The sequence below is a fragment of the Pinus tabuliformis genome, chromosome 1_2, assembly GCF_031772625.1.
Source record: "Pinus tabuliformis cultivar Carrire ecotype Pingquan chromosome 1_2, CPIR1, whole genome shotgun sequence".
NCBI classification, from domain to species: Eukaryota; Viridiplantae; Streptophyta; class Pinopsida; order Pinales; family Pinaceae; genus Pinus; species Pinus tabuliformis.
In genome coordinates this window covers 75,952,387-75,975,241 of record NC_142298.1, presented here as the reverse complement: position 1 = coordinate 75,975,241, position 22,855 = coordinate 75,952,387, and the positions used below count along the sequence as shown (strand labels likewise).

General features: G+C 40.2%; 1 protein-coding gene across 1 annotated transcript in view; it reads left to right on the top strand.

The window, feature by feature from the left end:
- Window positions 1-22,855, top strand: part of LOC149204490 (histone-binding protein MSI1-like) — a 161,572-nt gene that overhangs the window by 26,573 nt on the left and 112,144 nt on the right. The window contains exon 2 of the mRNA XM_089394729.1: window positions 19,297-19,421. Within this exon, the coding sequence (XP_089250855.1) occupies window positions 19,420-19,421 (2 nt within the window). The 5' untranslated portion in view covers window positions 19,297-19,419. The remainder of the gene's footprint in view (window positions 1-19,296; window positions 19,422-22,855) is intronic.

The window sequence follows — 22,855 nt, the reverse complement described above, 5'->3', positions numbered from 1 at the left end:
TCGTGGCTTCTCCTAGAAGGAAGTATAGACTATGATGAGATATTTGCACCTGTTGTTACAGATATACGACCATCCGCTCGATCATAGCCCTTGCGGCTTCACAAGGATGGAACCTATGTCAGATGGATGCATAGACCGCGTTCTTGCATGGTTCGATCAAAGAAGAGGTCTACGTGGAGCAACCCGAAGGAGTTGAGATTTATGATCGAAAATCTCATGTATGCAGGTTGAAGAAAGCTCTCTATGGGCTGAAGCAAGCACCTCGAGCATGGTATGAGAGGATTGATAGCTACTTGATGAAGTTGGGATTCACTAGGAGTGAAGTCGATACTAACCTTTATTTTAAGGTTGAAGATGACAAACCTCTCATACTGGTGTTGTATGTGGACGACCTCTTTCTAACAGGTGCAGACCCTCTCATTCACAAATGTAAGAGGGAGTTGGCTTCTGAATTTGAAATGAAGGACCTAGGACTGATGCACTATTTCCTAGGACTTGAAGTGTGGAAGAAGCCAGGGGAAATTTTCCTATCTCAAGGAAAATATGTGGTAAAGATATTGGAAAGATTCGGTATGGTGGACTGTAGAAGTTATATGGTAGTGATGTCGGACCAGATTTGGGAAATGCCTCTGAGTTTCATAAACTCATTCGCATTGATGTTCTTGGTGAACCTCCGTCCGAACATATGTTTTGCAGTCAGCATTGTGAGCTCATATTTGGTTGAGCCTCACTAGATTGATGCCAAGAATCTTCTGAGATGTCTTCATGGCACAATCACTTATGGGTTAAGATACATTGCCGGAGATGTGAGATTACTTGGATACACTGATGCTGATTGGGCAGGCAATGTGGAGGACCGTAAGAGCACTTCCGGGTGCTGTTCCTCCTTGGGATCTGCTTCGATATCCTGGATGAGCAGGAAGCAGAAGTCGGTGGCTTTGAGCACCACCGAAGCAGAATATATTGCTGCTAGCATGGCCTCCTGTGAGGCAGTCTGGTTGTGAAAGCTCTTCAGTGAGCTGTTTGGATTTACATTGGTTACCATCGTGATCCTATGTGACAACCAAGGTGGGATTCGTTTGTCAGAGAATCTCGTATTTCATGATTGCTCCAAGCATATCGATATCAGGTATCACTATATTCAAGATATGGTGCAGCGGGGAGCTATAAGGCTCCAACATATCGGTACAGATGAACAAGTTGCTGACATTCTGACAAAGCCCCTAGGGAAAGTCAAATTCTTGACTTTTTGAGAACAACTTGGTGTTGTTCAAAGACCCTCCGATGAGGGTGCTGTATGATGCATTGAGCTCTGGGAGCTCCGGGGGGTGCGGGGTACTTCTTGGAGCGACATATGACCACAGGGTGACTCACTATCCCCTGGTGGTGTACGTGTACACCCCGTGGCAACTATGTAGTAGGATGATTGGTTCTCCTTTGAGGTCTGGATGATGTGTTCTCCATGACGTCTATGTAACAGGATGATTGGTTCTCCTGTGAGGTCTGGATGATGTGTTCTCCATGACGATTATGTAGCAGGATGATTAGTTCTCCTATGAGGCCTGGATGATGTGTTCTCCATGGCGTTTGTGTAGCAGGATGATTAGTTCTCCTGTGAGGACGGGATTGATTAAGTTCTCCTGTCGAGGCATCCTACCCATGCAGTCTGGGACTCATGGGAAGTAACTCTCATCTGATCAATGAGCAGGGAAATGAAGTTAGGGAGCATAGTAATACTGATGGACACATCGCTATATCTACTATACTCCCTATGCTAGGATGACTTTCATTGATTTGGGATCAATGATACTGGTTTGGGACCAGTGGTAGGAGTTGTACCTACTGTGACGCTGACTTCGGGTCGGTTGAGACTGGTCTGGGACCAGTGGTACATACTCCGAGACTGACTTCGTGTTAGTGCAGGACTGGTCTGGGACCTGTGAGAGTGGTACATACTATGATGCTGATTTCAGGTCGGTTGAGACTGGTCTAGGACCAGTGGTACACTCTCTGAGCCTGCGATACTGCTCTGGGACCTGTGGTAGGAGTGGTACCTACTATGACGCTGACTTCAGGTCGGTTGAGACTAGTCTGGGACTAGTGGTATGCACTCTGAGACTGACTTTAAGTCAGTGGAGGATGATACTGCTCTGGGACCAGTGGTAGGAGTTGTACTCACTATGACGTTGACTTCGGGTTGGTTGAGACTGGTCTGGGACCAGTGGTACATACTCTGAGACTGACTTTGAGTCAGTATGATACATCCTTGATCATTTCTTCTTCTTCATAATTCGGACAAAAGCAGAGCAGAACAGAACAAAGCAGAGCAGAGCAGAACAGAGCAGAGCAGTATAGATCAGTACAGGGTAGAACAAGACAAAGCAGTACAGGCAGAATAGCGCAGAGCAGGGCAAGGGTTAGGCTGTATAGGGCAGTGCATTTGATGGATGAATAGTAGCGACCGACAGACATATTGCAGATGGAGTTCTCCCTAGTTGAGAGGTAGTGTAAAATTGGCAACTATGGCTAAACTCCATGTGGGTCATCTTATTTATGGCTGATAATATTTTTATTAGATTCCTCTAGTCGAGAGGTGTAGGATTGATCTAAAGATCATCCGATTCCAATAAGTATTTATGGAGATATGAATTTATTTTGATTATGGAATTATTATCAAGCCGACCTACAACTCATGTAGGCTCAGAAGCCCAATAGTTGCATCTATTCAAACATCAACAGTTGTGTATAAATACAGGAGGACTTTGCCTCATTTGCACTCACTCATCTCATCATATCTCTCTCTCTCTCCTGTGCAAAAAAGAGGCTCTTCTCTACTGCGCAGAGAAGAGTCTCTCTCTCACGCATGTGGAAGGAAACTGTTGAAACTGACGCTGCAACTGCTGATCCAAACTTTGACCAGCGTGGACCATCAAACCTCTTCTTTTGAACTGCGCTGTAGGTTCATCTGGACCTCCTCTGAAGGCCGCAACTTTTGGTGGTGGAATCAAGCCGATTTGACGGTCGGTTTGCAAGATATCGACTGCCCTAGTTTGAAGGAAGCTGCTTAAACTGAAGCTGCAACTGCAGATCCAAACTTTGACCAGCATGGACCATCAAACCTCCTCTTCTGAACTGTGCTGTAGGTTCATCTAGACCTCATTTGAAGGCCGCAACTTTTGGTGGTGGAATCAAGCCGATTCGACAGTCGGTCTGCGAGATATCGACTGCCCTAGTTTTGATGATGAAGCTGCTAATGTTGATGCTGCTGATCTAGGGTTTGCTACTGTTGATATAAATCAGATTTATGCTACTATTTCTCTCTACTGAATTATTGAAGATAAAAGAAGTTTTGATCAAAGGGTTTTCGCACACATTGCGGGGTTTGTCCTTGGCTAGCCACCACATCTTGTGTCTCTTGTCTTGGCTTGTTTTCTGTTGATCGTTTAATGTTCTATCTGCACTTTACTTATGCACATGTGATTGCTAATCTATGAATAATAATAAGAAAGAAAAGTAAATTGCTCTAAGCATAGAACATACCATAAATTAACAAGAGCTAACTCATTACACAGCTATGTTTTTTGCAACACAATGGTGGGAGGCATTTGGTAGCCATTGTCCTCAATTGCAGAAGTTTGCAATCCGTATTTTGAGTTAAACTTACAGTGCTACTGGGTGTGAGCACAATTGGTTTGTCCTTGAGAGGATTCACACGAAGAAGAGAAACCATTTGGAACAAATATGATTAAATGATCTAGTCTATGTCCAATACAACCTCTTATTAAGACACAACCAATTGCTCAACAAAAGACCTAATACAGATTCCATTGTGTTGGAAGATATTGATCCAACATCAGATTGGGTAGTAGAGAGTTATCCAATAGAGTTTGATTCTGATGAGGATATTGGTCTTGATTTGGATTTACAGATGGAGGCATTAGTTGAACATAATGTTTAGTTGAACGCAAATCCACTTGTACCAGGCCCAGCCCCAAGTCCTCTAGTTGCAGGCACTTCCTCTACTTAGCGACGATGGAAGCACATATCTCGTCTATCTCAGCGTGCAATTGCTGTGCTTGCTAGTGCTAATACTTCTATAGTTGCAATTGGAGATGGTGATGAGTAGGAGGAGCCATGGGTTTCCTTATCTGACTCTGATTCAGAGTCTGAGCCAAATGATGCTAGCTTCTCTAGCAGTAGCTAGTAGTATTGGTGACTAGTGATGTTTTGTAGTTTACTTTTGTTGTAAAGGCCATTTAGAGCCTCCTTGGTTATGTGTTTTTGTTTTGATCTCTATATCATGTATGTATTGGACAATGCACTGAGTGCTATTTTGATATAATGGATATATTCATGAGCCTACTTTGATCATATGTTGTCTTCTCTCTATATTCTAATGCTTTGTGTTTGGAAACATGAATGCAAATCTTTAAAATTATGTTTTTTCATAGTAAAATAAATATTTAATGTTTTTTTTACAACGACCGAGTCACTAAAATTAAACCGGCTGAGTCGATACCGAGTCGGAGTCGACCCTTGGCCAGTTCCAAACCCGAGTCAGAGTTTTAAAACATTGCATGAGAGTAGGGTCACTATCACACATATCATAAGAACAGGGTCACTATCACATATATCATGTATCATAATTGTCATCATGCATTACTATTGTCAAGAGAATAAGGTTCCTGTCTTTGTCAAGAAGATCACTGTCAAGACATCATCAAGTCAAACATCACTACTGTAGCAGCCATACAAGATTATTGCGCTATCACTATCATACTACCATATTACATAGAGCCAAGTGACATCAATATAATTCAAGCGATGCCATTGTAGTTTGAGCGACATAACTGTAATATAAGTCAAGCAATGCCACTCTAATTTAAGTCAAACCACTGTAATATAAATCAAGCGAAGCCACTAAGGTTATCGTTTCCATAGTCATGTAAGAGGATGCCAACACAAAATTTCCAATGTGAGCTAGAGATTAATTCGAGCCATAGTTTGTTAGAGCGAGTTACCACCGAGTAAAGTGAGCGGATCATACCACACAAATATTATGTGTTAATGATGTGTGCAACCACAGGGTATAGTATGTGGATTAGATATGAAATGCGAGCCACTGTAGGAAACATGTCATATGAAGAATGCGAACCAAGAGATAAGAGTCACTGTAGATTTGCGAACCTTATAATGAAGAGATCAAGCTACAAAGACAATGTATTCGGGCCATTGTGTAAGAAATGTGAGCCATTGAAGGAGATCACGTCACATAAGCTATAGAAATCGAGCGATCGTCATGGAGACAGAGTGCAAGCTCCAAATAGATACAAGCAATGCAAGCAATGCGAGCTTCTGTCACACTGATGCAAGCCTCAGAATGTAATGCGTGCTTCAAAAAAATAATGTGATCCAAAATAATAATACGTGCCTTAAATCATGCGACGCTTAGCAAGTATTGCAAGCCATGAGGATATAGATCGAGTCACAGAGATATGTCAATCGAACCATTACAAAGACATGTCAACGAATCACAAAGCAAGTGCGCTGACCCAGAACCACAGTTAAATGCGTGCCATTGAGAGAGCGAGGCACAAAACTACAAGAGAATGTGATGCTTAGAAAAGTGCGTATGAACCATGAGTTGTATAAGGTTTTATTTATATAAATCAATGGGGAGTCTTTTTGAGTCAATGAGCACTTTCATTGAGAGACAACCTTGATCTTAATTTGGAGGGAGTCAACAATTCAAATTTCGATCATAATAATATCATTTTCCGTAATGATTTCTTTGCTCAAATTGTGCCACATTAATAATAATTCTCTTTTGTTCAATAAATTCTCTTTGGGGAAATTGGGCTTTGTTAAAATTGGCAACCAGGGCAAAACTTCATGTGGGTCATCTTATTCATGGCTGATAATATTTTTATTAGATTCCTCTCGTCGAGAGGTGTAGGATTGATATAAAGATCATCCAATTCCGATAAGTATTCATGGAGATATGAATTTATTTTGATTATGGAATTATTATCAAGCCGACCTACAACTCATGTAGGCTCAGAAGCCCAACAGTCGCATCTATTCACCCACCAACGTTGTGTATAAATATAAGAGGACTTTTCCTCATTTAGACTCACTCATCTCATCACATCTCTCTCTCTCTACTGCGCAGATATGAGTCTCTTCTCTACTGCACTGAAATGGGTCTCTCTCTCTCACACATGTGAAGTCGGAAGCTGTTGAATTTGAAGCTGCAACTGCAGAAGTAAAGATTGACTTGCGTGGCCTAGAAGATCTCCTCTTTGGAACTACGCTATAGGTTCATCTGAACCTCCTCTAAAAGCCGCAACTTTTGGTGGTGGAATGAAGTCAATCCGACGAATGGTTTGCAAGATATCGACTGCCTTAGTTTGAAGTCGGAAACTGCTGAAACTGAAGCTGCAACTGCAGAAGTAAAGATTGACTTGTGTGGCCTAGAAGATCTCCTCTTTGGAACTGCGCTGTAGGTTCATCTAAACCTCCTTTGGAAGCCGCAACTTTTGGTGGTGGAATGAAGTCAATCTGACGAACGGTTTGCAAGATATCGACTGCCCTAGTTTGAAGCCGGAAACTGCTGAAACTGAAGCTGCCACTGCAGAAGTAAAGATTGACTTGCGTGGCCTAGAAGATCTCCTCATCTGAACCACGCTGTAGGTTCATCTGAACCTCCTCTGGAAGACGAAACTTTTGGTGGTGGAATGAAGTCAATTCGACGGTTGGTTTGTGAGATATGGTCTGCCCTAGTTTGATAATGAAGCCGCTAATGCTGATGCTACTGATCTAGGGTTTGCTACTGCTGATATGAATCAGATTTATTGTACTATTTCTCTCTGCTGAATTATTGAAGATAAAAGAAGATTTGATCAAAGGGTTTCCCCACACATTGTGGGGTTTGTCCCTGGCTAATCGCCACATCTTGTGTCTCTTGTCTTGGCTTGTTTTCTGTCAATCGTTTAATGTTCTATCTGCACTTTACTTTATGTACATGTGATTGCTAATCAGTGGAATATTATAAGAAAAAGAAGTAAACTGTTATAAGCATAGAACATACCATAACTTAACATGGTATCAGAGCTGAGGTGAAGACAAAGCCCGAGCAAGAGCAAGAGCAATCATTGAAGAGAAGATTGGCAAGGCTATCCTAAAAGAACTATGGGGTCCTCAACACTCTTTCCTGCCGAAGACAAGCTCCATGAGAACGCTGACTATCACGGATGAAAGATGTCTATCGATCTAACCCTTGAAGATCAAGGAGTGCTGGACCATGTAAGAGGCAATTTTGTTGAGCCTTCATCAAATGCATCTGCTGCTGCCTGGAACAAATGGAAAAATGGAGAAGTCAAAACAAAGAAGATTAGCGCTTGGTGGCCTACATCTCTGATCTAGACACCTCCAAGGAAATCTACAACAGACTGGTGAGTTTATTTAAAGTTAATGATGCAAATCAAGTTTTGTTTCTTAGAAATAAGTTTAGGGAAATCAAGAAGGGTAAAGATGAAAGTATGCAAGCATACTTCTTAAGAATCACCGAGATCAAGAACGATCTCCTATCTATTGGGGAAACTATTACTGACAGAGAAATGGCACTCACAATGGGAAAACTATGGATGAGATCATGGACATAAAGGGCAACATGAGATCATGGACATATAGGATAGCATGATGATGATGCACACTAGTTTGAGCAGCATTATGATGGATAAAATCATGGACATGGGCAGCATGATGATAATCATGACTAGAGAAGCATGGTATAGTATGCAGTGGTGCAACTCGAAATCCCTCTAATGACAATCAAAGGAATGACAAATTCAATAGCAAAGGTAAGAGGAGAGCTGGGAATCAAGGAAGAGGACAACCATTCAAGAAGGCTAGAAAGTCTAGGATGTATTAAATGCACCTGACCTCAAAAAGAACCTAGTGTCCATCTCGGCAACGGAAGACAAATGCTACAAGGTAACCTTCAGCGATGGCAAGGTACGTATATGGAAAAATAATGTTAAATATGCCTTTACTCTTGGGTTTAGTGTTGATTCATTATATCAGGTCGATGGAAGTCTGCTAGGTGTCATGTCTTGTGACACAACTCTTCAGTCCGAACTTTGGCATCGGAGGTTTGCCCACCTTCATTATAAAGCTATACTCGATGTAAGACAAATGGTAACAGGGATGCCCGAATTCCAAGTAGAGAAAGAAGGTGTATGTCCGGGATGTGCTGAAGGAAAGCTCAAAAGGGGACCATTCCCCTCAAGCCAAAGCAAGACCTCTGATATATTACAGTTGGTTCACTTAGGCACATCTGAGGCTAGCATTAAGAGGGAGACTACTACACCACATACTCCTGAGCAGAATGGTGTGGTGGGAAGGAAGAACCACACGATGATGGAAGCTGTCCGGGCCATGCTACATGATCAAAGACTTCCAAAGTTTCTATGGGTTGAAGCTGCAAACACTGCCGTATATGTACAAAATCGATGCCCTCATCAAGCATTGGGTTCGAAGACTCCTGAAGAAAAATTCACCGGTAAGAAACCTGATGTTTCTCATTTTAAAATTTTTGGAAGCCCTATATACTTTCGTGTGTCGAAAGAGAAAATAAATAAATTGGGAGCATCTGGAAAGAAGGGAATTTTCGTGGGCTATGGTGAAAATACTAAAGGCTATAGAATCTATGTAGCCGGTCAAAGGGAAGTCATAATTAGTCATGATGTCACCTTTGACGAAGATATGGCTCTCAGCAAGGTGATCAATCTTCGACTTTGAGGAGCTCTTAAGAAGCCGACACCAGGGAACTGAAAGAAAAGGATGATGAATCAATGCCTGATGTAGAAGAACCCATGGATCCGATTGATCCTCCTCCATATGAGCCTTCCTCTTCTAGGAAGAGGCCTTCATGGCTTAAGGGGTTACTTGATGATGCTGAAGGACATGCTGCACCCTGAGGAACCTTCCATCAAAGTAAGAAACTTAATAGGTATCAAGGATACCTGACCATCATGAGCACGATCATACAAAATGAGCCTTCGTCATTCTCAGATGCCGTCAAGCATCAAGTATGAAAGGATGCTATGACCGAAGAATATGAGTCTATCATAAAGAATGATGTTTGGGAAGTAGTTCCCAGACCCCAGGACAAGACTGTTGTTACTTCCAAATGGCTTTACAAGATAAAGCATGCAGCAAATGGAAGCACGGAAAAGTATAAGGCTCGTTTTGTTGCTCGAGGTTTCTCCCAAAAGGAAGGTATAGACTATGATGAGATATTTGCACCTGTTGCCAGATATACGACCATCCGCTCGATCATAGCCCTTGCCGCTTCACAAGGATGGAACCTACATCAGATGGATGTCAAGATTGCGTTCTTGCATGGCTCGATCAAAGAAGAGGTCTACGTGGAGCAAACCAAAGGATTCGAGATTTATGATTGAAAATCTCATGTATGCAGGTTGAAGAAGGCTCTCTATGGGCTGAAGCAAGCACCCTGAGCATGGTATGAGAGGATCGATAGCTACTTGATGAAGCTGGGATTCACTAGGAGTGAAGCCGATCCTAACCTTTACTTTAAGGTTGAAGATGACAAGCCTCTCATACTGGTGTTGTATGTGGATGACCTCTTTCTAACAGGTGCAGACCCTCTCATTCACAAATGTAAGAGGGAGCTGGCCTCTGAATTTGAAATGAAAGACCTAGGACTGATGCACTACTTCCTAGGACTTGAAGTATGGCAGAAGCCAAGGGAAATTTTCCTATCTCAAGGGAAATATGTGGTAAAGATATTGGAAAGATTTGGTATGATGGACTGCAAGCCTGTGACTACCTCGAGGATCTTAACTTTTAGAAGTTATATGGTAGTGATGTCGGACCAGATTTGGGAAATGCCTCTGAGTTTCATAACTCATTCGCATTGATGTTCTTGGTGAACCTCCGTCCGGACATATTTTTTGCAGTTAGCATTGTGAGCTCATATTTGGTTGAGCCTCACTGGATTGATGCCAGGAATCTTCTGAGATGTCTTCAGGACACAATCTCTCATGGATTAAGATACACTGCCGGAGATGTGAGACTACTTGGATATACTGATGTTGATTGGGCAGGCAGTGTGGTGGACCGTAAGAGCACTTCCGGGTGCTGCTTCACCTTGGGATCTGCTTCGATATCCTGGATGAGCAGGAAGCAGAATTCGGTGGCTTTGAGCACCGCTGAAGCAGGATATATTGTTCCTAGCATAACCTCGTGTGAGGTAGTCTGGTTGCGAAAGCTCTTCAGTGAGCTGTTTGGATTTACATTGGATACCACTGTGATTCTCTATAACAACCAGAGGTGGGATTCGATTATTGAGGAATCCCGTATTCGTCGATTGCTCCAGCAGATAGACATCATCTTGGATATGGTAAGTTGATGAGCAAGGAGGCTCCATCACATTAAGATGATGTACAGGTTGATACACCTTGTCAAAGCCCCGAGGAAAGATCTAATATGTGATTTTCCCAAACGACTTGGAGTCGGTAAGAAACCCTTGTACAAGGGTCCTGCATGTTGCATACATTGAGCTCTGGGAGCTCTGAGGGCTTGCGGTTATTACTGGAGCAACATACGACCACAGGGTGACTCACCCTCCCCTGGTGGTGCACACTGGAACAAGATGATTCGCTCTCTTGTGGGACAAGATGATTAGCTCTCTTGTGGAACAGGATGATTCGCTCTCCTGTGTAGCAGGATGATTAGTTCTCCTGTGAGGCCTGGATTGATGTGTTCTCCATGGCGATTGTAGCAGGATTGATGTGTTCTCCTGTGAGGCCTGGATTGATGTGTTCTCCATGGCGGCCTGGATTGATGTGTTCTCCATGGCAATTGTAGCAGGATTGATGTGTTCTCCTGTGAGGACAGGATTGATTAGTTCTCCTGTCGAGGCATCCTACCCATGCAGTCCGGGACTCATGGGAAGTACCTCTCATCTGATCAATGAGCAGGGAAATGAAGTTAGGGACCATAGTAGTACCGATGGACGCATCGTTGTATCTACCGTACTCCCTACGCTAGGATGACCTCCATTGATCTGGGATCAATGATACTGGTCTGGGACCAGTGGTAGGAGTTGTACCATACTATGACGCTGACTTTGGGTCGGTTGAGACTGGTCTGGGATCAGTGGTACATACTCTGAGATTGACTTTGAGTCAGTGGAGGATGATATTGGTCTGGGACCATTGGAGTTGTATTCACTATGACACTGACTTTGGGTTGGTTGAGACTGGTCTGGGACCAGTGGTACATACTCTGAGACTGACTTTGAGTCAGTATGATACATCCTCGATCATTTCTTCTTCTTCATAATTCGGACAAAAGCAGAGTAGAACAAAACAATGCAAGAGCAGAGCAGAACAGAACAAAACAGTACAAATCAGTGCAGGGCAGAACAAGACAAAGCAGAACAGGCAGAGCAGAGCAGGGCAAGGGTCAGGCTGTACAGGGCAGTGCATTTGATGGATGAATAGTAACGACCGATAGACAGATTGCAGATGAAGTTCTCCATGGTTGAGAGGGAGTGTTAAAATTGGCAACCAGGGCAAAACTTCATGTGGGTCATCTTATTCATGGCTGATAATATTTTTATTAGATTCCTCTCGTCGAGAAGTGTAGGATTGATATAAAGATCATCCAATTCCGATAAGTATTCATGGAGATATGAATTTATTTTGATTATGGAATTATTATCAAGCCGACCTACAACTCATGTAGGCTCAGAAGCCCAACAGTCGCATCTATTCACCCACCAACGTTGTGTATAAATATAAGAGGACTTTTCCTCATTTAGACTCACTCATCTCATCACATCTCTCTCTCTCTACTGCGCAGATATGAGTCTTCTCTACTGCATTGAAATGGGTCTCTCTCTCTCACACATGTGAAGTCGGAAGCTGTTGAATTTGAAGCTGCAACTGCAGAAGTAAAGATTGACTTGCGTGGCCTAGAAGATCTCCTCTTTGGAACTACGCTGTAGGTTCATCTGAACCTCCTCTGAAAGCCGCAACTTTTGGTGGTGGAATGAAGTCAATCCGACGAACGGTTTGCAAGATATCGACTGCCCTAGTTTGAAGCCGGAAACTGCTGAAACTGAAGCTGCAACTGCAGAAGTAAAGATTGACTTGCGTGGCCTAGAAGATCTCCTCTTTGGAACTGCGCTGTAGGTTCATCTAAACCTCCTTTGGAAGCCGCAACTTTTGGTGGTGGAATGAAGTCAATCCGACGAACGGTTTGCAAGATATCGACTGCCCTAGTTTGAAGCCGGAAACTGCTGAAACTGAAGCTGCAACTGCAGAAGTAAAGATTGACTTGCGTGGCCTAGAAGATCTCCTCATCTGAACCACGCTGTAGGTTCATCTGAACCTCCTCTGGAAGACGAAACTTTTGGTGGTGGAATGAAGTCAATCCGACGGTTGGTTTGTGAGATATGGTCTGCCCTAGTTTGATAATGAAGCCGCTAATGCTGATGCTATTGATCTAGGGTTTGCTACTGCTGATATGAATCAGATTTATTGTACTATTTCTCTCTGCTGAATTATTGAAGATAAAAGAAGATTTGATCAAAGGGTTTCCCCACACATTGTGGGGTTTGTCCCTGGCTAGCCGCCACATCTTGTGTCTCTTGTCTTGGCTTGTTTTCTGTCGATCGTTTAATGTTCTATCTGCACTTTACTTTATGTACATGTGATTGCTAATCGGTGGAATATTATAAGAAAAAGAAGTAAACTGTTATAAGCATAGAACATACCATAACTTAACAGGCTTCCTTTGGGTTAGCTGGGTTTCCCTTTGGAGAAATTTGTCTCGAAGCTGCCCAAATTTCAACAAGTACGTGGTATATCTCTAAGCATGGAAGCACACATCATGATATCTCTATGTGTCAAGTTCAAGCAACCAATAAAATCTCCATGGTAGAATATTGACAAATTCAAGATTTTCAACCTAGGCCTTGAAACCAATCCTCAAAAGACCAAAAGTTTTTTGAGACAAAATGGAACATAACATCCAGACTATAGTTTCATCACTGTGGTTGAGACTTCTCAAAGATCAAGCATCAAGCCTCAAGCCTACAACAACGAAGAATAAGATAACAATATTTGAAGCAATGTCTTGATGGAATTATGATACAATGCAAGCAAGGACTGTAACAAGAAATTTTGAAAGATATATAAAGCCCATCTTTGTGGAAAAAATATGTGAAGCAACCACAAACTCCTTTCCTATACACAGTAGAGGAATGAACTACATCTATGAAGTTGACCTATCTATGAACTTTATAAGGAACCGAGACAAACGACGATGCTAGCAACTCAAAGAAACCTTTATGGACCACTGGAGGTTTAAAGTACCTTTGTTGAAGAAGAAATGATACAAAGTCAAACAATCTTTGGACCAGATCCCTGTGATAGAAGAACTACAAAGATGGACATGTAATGTTATAAAGGTACGTATAATCTTTGCAACTAATGACCTATGCTAACAATAGTACATATATTATTAGGTCATGGTTAAGCTAACAATCTGTTGAGAAATATAAATGTATTAGAAAAGTGGCCTTTTCAGATATATAAGAGATTGTTGATATGTTAAAAACTAGTTTTTGTGATTAAGAATTGAAATGAATATAGAGGAGCTCGCTAATGACATCTCTAGGGTTTGTATATATGTAGAACTTACAATTTGTAACCTAACAATGTTTTTGGCATCTAGGGTTTTTAAACCCTAGCAAAGTTTTAAGGTAGAAAATCCTAGGAATAGAAACCCTAACTAATTGTTTCTGCTGTAAAAAGAAAAACCTAGTTCTTAAGAATGACAGGAATGACATGGAGCTGATACAAGGACAAGGATTGATGAAAAGGTTCTAAATTAAGAGGGAGCTAACTCTCCTAAAAAAGGATAAGTATTCTATACCTATTTTCTTTAAATATTATTGTTGCTATTTTGTCTATGCACTTTGTGTTTTGTTCCTTCATAATCTTTTGACAAAGGTTGAGGGTCAAGACAAGATCTATCTAAGCTTGACTAACAAATGGAAGATTTGGAAGAATGTAGCAAAGCACAAAGACAAGAAAGAATTAGTCTGAAGCATGCATCAAAGGAAGTCATTTAGATGGCAACATGAAAACAAGATTTAATAAAAAGGGAAGAAGTTTACCTATCTTAGCTAAAAGGAGGAAGATGTTAGATATGATACTACTTGAAGTTTGGCAGAAAATCCAAGAAGTTTATGTTCAAAAGGAAGATGACAGATCAATGACAAGATCCTTTGGAAAGAAGTTGAAGAGTTTTGTTATCATTGCACTGACAACTAATTGGTTCGATTTAAGAATACATTGTTTGAGTTGACAATTATTGATGCTGATAGAGATACCACTGATGATTGGGCGATAATATGATTACTTAGAAGAGTGTGAAAGCAAAATTCTGTTACGAATAAAGATATGAAGGCTTGTGCAACAAGCTATGAAGAAGTTTGGCTCCATAAGGCATTTGATGAACTATTTGATGACATGTTGGATTCAATATGAAAATTGTCAAAGAACGAGAAAGAGGTTGAGGTGTTTTATGATTCGAGAGTATGATGTAGATGAGCGCCAAGAAGCTACAACAAATCTCCACAAAAGAACTAGTAGCTGTTGCATTGATGGTTATTTTTGAAACAAGCTTAGGCTTGTGGTTATTCCTCCATGTTTGATAGGGAGTGAGGATTTCCTCCTTGGTTGAGAGGGAGTGAGGGTGGACACTGTATTCTCCATGTGTCATGCACTATGGCAAGGACTAACAACAGTAAGCCTAGTGAAGGCACTGGTAGGGAGAATAGTGGATTGGATAATGGGACCGATGGGATTTCCTCCTTGGTTGAGAGGGAGTGAGGGTGGACACTGTATTCTCCATGTGTCATGCGCTATGGCTAGGACTAACGGCAGTAAGCCTAGTGAAGGAACTGGTAGGGAGAATGGTGGATTGGATAATCATATGGGACCAATACTTCTTGACGAATTGTATCCAAGATAGGAGTAGTCCTGAGAACCGATACTATTTGAGGATAGGGTATCTAAGATAACAGTAGTCCCGAGGATTGATATTCTTTGAGAATAGGGTATCCAAGATAAGAATAGTCCTCTAAGGACATACCTGGTGAAATTCTGGATGGGGTATGTGCCTGGAGAGAGGCGGTGATGGTGTCCAAATATATGCCTCCCAACATTGTGCTCTGATCTAGTGGAGAGATAGAGCTTGTTAGTCAAGGCCTTGCTATGTTTGATAATGTTGTTTATGTTGAATGTTGATGCTTATTAATCTGAATCCCTTATGAGAATATTTCAATTTGAGAGTATCATGTTGTGTCATTCTGAATACTTCCCTAGTTAAGAGGGAGTGTTGGAAATGTAACTAGGTTTGGTCTTCATAATTATCATTGTACTTGTATCAATATATTTCATGTAAAAGCAAAAAGAAGAAAAATAATTTTTTATTGTCATTATTATTTTTATTAGTCAAAGCATGTTCTTCATGCTTATAGGGTTTATTCAGTCAAAAGAAAATTTATTATGAGTCAAAAAAATATATTTGAGTCGAAGTCCCACTTGGACTTCTTGTAAAAGGATTTTTTTTATTAAGTCAAAAGGTCAATTTTGTCCTCTAGAGACCAAGTTGGCCCTACTGGACAAGTCGGCCTAAAGAGGCACCTATTCGATCTCCTGGACATGTATAAATAGAAAACAGTTCAACTTCATTTGATCACTCAACCAATCACTTGATTTCCTGTGCAAGAAGAAGAAGGAAAACCAACGAAGTCAAAGGAGAGAGGAGGTCAAAGGAGAGAGAAAATGATTTTATTTCTGCCCTAATTCTGTTCACACGTGCGAGTTCTTCTGCAGTTTTTCTGAGGTTGTCATAGGGCCGAAATTTCAGGGCCTGAAATTTCAAGGGCCGAAAATTCAAGGAATGACTATAATTCAAATATTTGACCAGTGTTGACTTTTGATGACTATGACTTGTTGGAGATGGCTTGGAGGAGGGTTGACTTGGGTTTTTGTGGCAGTCTTGGTCTTGGGTATTGGATATCTCACTTTGATCTGATTCTATAAGAAGAGGATTTTCTTAGGTTTTCCCCCTTTTGGGTTTTTTACCTTGGCTTAGAGCCTACATCTTTGTGTTCTGTCTTTTGTGATCTTCATGTTTTGTATTCTGATAATTGCTTGATGAAGAAAAGAACATAAATTTTAGTAGGAAGCCAACAAACATTCACAAGTAATTATCAAGTAAGAGAAATCTACCCTAATCTACAAGCATATTGATTTCTCAACACCTTTGATGTGATGTTATTGGTTAATGCTTTTGATACTAAGTTGTAAAGAAAAGTGAAATACCGATTCACCCCGCCTCTCAGTATTTCCAACACATTAGGTGGTGGCAAATGCATGGGGAATGAACCCCAAATCTCTGTCAACTTTTTGTTCATTTACTATCTTTATCTGTTAGTTCCTCTGCGATCCCGAGAAGTTTATAGCTTTATCCAGTGTATTAAGAGAAACAAACTTTGTTAAATTTCCATGAAACTCTGCAACTACTTAGATGAATAACTGAAAACTGAAACTAGTTAACTTTCACCAAGATACAAAGCCTCTTAACAACTTATAACCAGCAGAACAAAAAAACAAAGAGATATAAAACACATCACACAAATTGACACTGTTGCCTTCTCAAGAAACCCAACAGGGAAAACTTGCTTCTTCGTTGTGGTCTTTTTATTGATTGTTCTTGAGCAATTGGGTCTATTACAAAGCAATCTGTCTCTTGAGAAAACGTTCTGCTTCTTCTCACAAATCTTAGCTCATACAATTGATCTCAACTTGCCTTGATCACTGCTTGATCTCGGCCCTCTAGCACACAATTGTTCCTCTGTTGTCTCCTTGACTTTCTCTGCAAAACCTGCTCTATTTTGCACATTAGAATTTTCCTATATCCTTGCGCACTAGGTCCCTATTTTCTAGTGCAAATGAGGCCCCTAAATCATATCGCAATTTCTCCTATTTTATAGGGAAAATCCCTATATCCTTGCTCACTTCTTGCCTCATATTCTTTAGGATTCAACTCCTCTTCTCTGCGCATAACCAGCTCGTAAATCCTAGCGCACTTGTGCTTCTATTCTTTGGGACACAATTCCTGTGCTCCACAATCAAGGCTCTCTCACACTAACTCGTGAGCTCTGTCTTGTCACAAGCCTTTGTGCACAAAACAATTGTAATTTACTTGTGCCTTCGTCCTCTCTTTGTAGGTAAACTTCGAACCATGCAAGGAGACCCAACTTAATTTAGAACTCGAGCTCTGATAGCAAGTTAACTGAGAGTGTTACTCCCTCTCCTTCCAATCATCACTGGAGTTGTTAACTCGTGCTCTCTCCAATCAACACTAGAGATCTAACTTGTTCTTCCTTCAATCAAGACTGAAGACTAACTCGCTCTAACTAAACTGCTAACTGCCACTTTGTTTTGTAGTCAAACTGATGAAGGCTCCACTTAACTGAAGCTCCAACTCTACGCATGCTAACTTGATGATTATTCCAGTAAAACTGGAAATAACTCATCCTCACTGAAGTCTAACTGATGAGGATAACTCGAGGTCTTCACTAGCTAAGGCACAAGCCAAAAGACCTTGCTCATTACATTTTCAACAAACTTTCCTTTAGGAGAGCAAAGAAACTACTTAAGTATCCAAAGATGTTTGAGTGTTTGATGGGATCAATGACATGATGGAATGCCGACCTAAAGGTGAAGAGGAGGGTGAAGAGTTGCTGCAGGGATGGTTGGGATGCCATTGAGCATCTTGGAGAATCCAGGGGATATTGATAATGACTCTGATGGTGGTGTTTAATAATTTTTTTGGATGTTTCAATCTTCTTGACATGATCATGTCATGTGCTTTCCTCTTTTCTTATATCTTATTTCTTTTAGGTTACATAGATTTTTCCTTTTTTGTAAGAGATACTTCTTATATATACAGAAAATATTTACATCACCAGCAAAAAGCAAAGGGAAAATAGAAGGGTATATACAATGTCCTTCATATCCTTTCAGAGCAACTAAAACAGATATATAATCAGAATAGGAGGCGAGGTCTAACAATTTGGCATCTTCAATCGCTAACACTTCTTTATCCAGGAATTTTATACATTACTCATCTCACAATAATTGACAAGAAGAAGTCTGAAAAATTCTCCTTTTCAAAAACATATTTGTAGTGGAGTTTCCAGAGAACATACAAAGCAAAAAGTCTCAAATAGCGCCAATTACCAGCCAAGGAATTCCAGATCACAGGTCTGGAATTGCCCAACAAAACTGCCCGCCAATGCAGATATCACTGCTAAATGCTTGCTAGCTGATATTGAACCCGATCCACAAGTCCTTTAGACCTCACAAAGGAACATTCCCATAAAATGTGCTTCACTGATTCTGACAATGAGCAAAAGAGGCATAGGCCATCAGAAAGGCCACTTTTGGTGAAATGGCTTTGGAAGGAAGACCTGGATAGATCAGTAACCAAGCAAAAATGTTACACATGGTGTTTATAGAAACTCTTATTGACCAGCCACTGTGTAATCTCTGATTCCAATGGCTCTCAGCATCTGTGGAAACCCTCCTGTTATCAAGAACTGGACCTAACATATGCTGCTGATGCAGAATGGAGTAGAGTTTATGAGAATCATACTGAGTCAAAGGACGTCCAAAACTCCATCCCAATCTTGCCCATATTCCAATCCGACATATTCTGCCACTTCAGAGATTCGTTGGTTGCCTTGAACTGTTACAGGAAAAGCATGACCGGGCAGAGACCCTTGACAGTTGGCGGCTAGATATTGCACCTAAATTGGGACACTCACTTAAATAGTTTGCATTTGTATATAAATTTTTGATGCCCTGTAATTTAGATCCCAACATGTTCCCTTGAGTGTTGGTGTATCATAGCTCTTGTAGTATTTTGTATTGGTTTTCTTAGAAGTTGGGGATTGTTCTCTCCTTTGTTTGTATTTGGTACGTATGCTGTTGGAAAATTTGTTTTAACATATTATGGAAATTTCATATATCGGTGTCATGATATTGCTTCTTGAAGCTTTGACTGTAGTTAGTTAATGTGCTGTTCATTTTAACAGTGAGTGCTTTACACTTTTGGTTATAGAATGTGATGCATTATTTTCTAATCTTTGAAGTGTTGTGTTATGTGTATCACCAGGTTAACTCTTTGGCTTTTAATCCCTTCAATGAGTGGCTTTTAGCAACAGGATCAGCGGACAAAACTGTTAAATTATTTGATCTCCGGAAACTCTCTTGTTCACTACATACATTTTCAAATCATATGTATGTTGCTTTTCCTCTGGTTCACATTACTATCTATACAATTACACACATTTGCTAGTTGCTTTTGTATAAGTTGCCTTATAGAAACATGAATTAGTATAGGATGCCTTATCAAGAATCAAAGGGGGAAGTCTTTTGATGTTCTGGCATAGATTCTTTTAACCCTGGATCTCTTAAGCACTGAGAGGGATAAAAAACAAGGCAAAAACCTCTCAGTTCTTAAAAGATCCAGCGTTAAGATGGATCTGTTGTAGTTAAGTTTACTAGTTTTGTTATTATTTTTCTTCTGTTCTACCATTCTTTCTTTCTTTTTAACATTTGATGTTGCACATCAAGCGTTTTGCATTTTATTTTATTGGTGTTGCAGTCATGCGTTACACATCAACCTGGGCTATAAAAGCCCATCACATCTTTCGGTGCAATTATGTTAAATTCAAATGAACATTTTATGTAGACAGGATTGCAGTCGGTGGCTTTTCTGTATCCTTACCTGCTGCAATTACACACAATTAAAAGTTGAATTGAGTGCCCTATATTAGCCTTTAAACTCAGATAAGCCAGTCTTCAAGTCGTGCTCATTCAAGCTGTAATCACAGGGTTCTTATCTTGTATTTTGCAATTAATTGCAGTTTAGTCGGAGTCTTTGTTGCTTATGCAGATGGATACTTCTCCGTGTCTTTTTAAACCTAGGCTACTTTTCTGATGGAGTTTTCCAATCTCCCCGTTATCTATATAATAAGGATATCCTGATCTTCAACATTCTAGACCCTGATTTTCATACTCAGAAAAAACAACTTAATATGGAAGGAAAACAATTTGAATATTGTACATTCTATCTCCAGTTTCTTATGTGATCTCTTTTCAACGGTAAACATTGAAGTGAGTTCCTGTGTTAATAGTTGTGGGTGTTTTGTTCCACCCTACTGTTTGATTATGATATACATGAACCTTTTATTAAATCTATGCACAGAAATTCCTATTTGTGAAAGTTCCTCATTTTGCAGCTTTACTTTGATTGCAATTATTTGTGTGCTTGAGTCCATTGAGAGGTAAAACAAAGTGAATGTTAGTCATAACTGTGGAGAATATGTGAAAGGAGTTTAATGCCAAAAGATAAAATTCAGTATTAAGAATATATGTACACCGTATGCCTTAGTATCTTACATGTGATGTGCTGCCCAGGCAATTTGTGTTGAAGACGACATAATTACTACAAACTCAGTAGGAAAGTAGATATAAACTGTGTTTGTTCAAAACATTGTAGCCTACACTTGGAAAATGCTATAAATATATCGGTGACCTGTAGAAAGTAGTTACTATTAAATAGTTGTAATTAGCATATTTAACACATTATGAATACTATCTAGGGGCATGAAAAGGTCCTTCTCGGAGACCACACCATGCTAAGAATAAAGCTTCAGTTGTAGTGATGTAGCTCTTAGTAGCATATTAGACTTATTGTCCACACTTCTTTCTTGATACAGTTTATTTTGGATCAGCTTAAGTAAATATGACTTAGTTCTTCAGAGATTGGGTCCACATGGGAGGAAAGCCAATTTCTAACTTTCTATTTGCAGGTTATTTTTGTAGTTGAATGAACAAAGCTCTAGTTTCTTTGAGGAGTCCCTTTAGTTGATCAATTGGCATGTTTCATTTATATTTACACATGCTACTTTCTATCACGTGTTATTATTGGAATTTAGCGTGTAGGCAAGGAACTCATCTTTTTAGTGGTGTAGCATGTCTTGTTTTTTATTTCCTTTCAGACAAAGTTTTAGTAGCCACCTTTGATGAGTATGCAAGATTCATGTGGTTTGAATCTAACGAAGTGCCCTTCTTTTCCGGGGGTTTTCATTGTGGTTACTGGTTTGCTACTTTCATCTTACTTCCTCAAACTTCATACTTCATACGGAGTCTAATGGGGACTCCTTCTTTGACTTGTACCCATAAATGTCTCACTACTCTACTTTAAGCATTGTTATCCCCTTAAGGGATTTCGTCTCAACAACATCCTATTTGTTCCAGGTTCGCATAAGAACTGACTCTCTACTTCAAGTCTAGAAGATAAAGGTGATAGAGTGGCTTTCATTGATGGAAAAGTTGTAGTATGGGGTAAAGACTCAAGCATAGAAAATGCTAGAGTGATTGGGATTCGTGAAGGAAGACTATACAGGTTGCTATCTCCTCTTGCTCAAACTTTAGTTGACATTGAAATCAGTCCATCTGAACTTTGGTATAGAAGATTCGGTCAATAGTAGATGGAATGCCCGAACTAAAAGATTACAAAGGAGTATGTAAGGGATGTGCATTGGGTAAGAACACCAAGAGACCATTTGGAAGCAGTGCTTCATGGTCAAAAGAAATCTTGGATCTTATTCATTCTGATGTCTATGGTCCTATGACTCCTAAATCACTTGGAGGTCATCTATATTATGTCACATTTATAGATTGCCATTCAAGGAAAACTTGGGTATACTTAATGAAATCCAAGGATGAAGTATTTAACAAATTTCAAGAATTCAAAGATGAAATATAGAACCTTACAAAAAGAAGAATCAAGATATTAAGATCCGACAATGGAGGAGAATACACATCTAAGGAAATCATAACTTTCTGTAAGGTGTCTGGGATTAAGAGGGAGCTGATAGTCCCATATAATCCTGAACAAAATGGAGTTGTAGAACGAAAGAATCGATCCATTGAAGAGAGTGTAAAAACAATGTTACATGATCAAGATTTACCAAATTTCTATGGGGTGAAGCTACAAAGACAACTATATACATACAAAATTGAAGTCCCCATAGGTCACTAGATAACAAGATTCCTGAAGAAGTGTTCACTGGGAAGAAACCAACCATAGATCATCCCTAAATTTTTGGTTGTCCTGTCTATATTTATATAACTAAGGACAAAAGAAAGAAGTTGGATCCATCTTGCATGAAGGGAACGTTTGTGAGCTACAGTAACTCTTCTAAGTCCTATAGGATGTACATAAAGGAAGGACACCGAATAGAAGTCAGCTGAGATGTGATATTTGACAAAAGTATTGCATTCAAAAATAAAAGATCTTCCTATGGACTCTGATGATGAAGAACTTCCGGTATTTGAAGAAGTTACTAGGGAAGAAGAATCAAACCATGATGACGAAGGTCCGTATGAACCTATACAACTTGTTGTAGTCCCTGAAACTAGAAAAAGGCCTAGCTGGTTGAAGTCTACACTTCTAGATGCAGAAGGTCATGGAGCAGCTCAAGGTACATTTAGGGAAAGTAAGAAGCCCAAACGATATTCTGGTTATGCAACCTACATGACGAAACTAATAGAAGAAGAGCCATCCACCCTTGAAGAAGTTGTCAATCACCAAAAATGGAAGGGTGCCATGAATGAAGAATATCAATCTATAATGAAGAATGGAGTTTGGGAGATTGTACCTA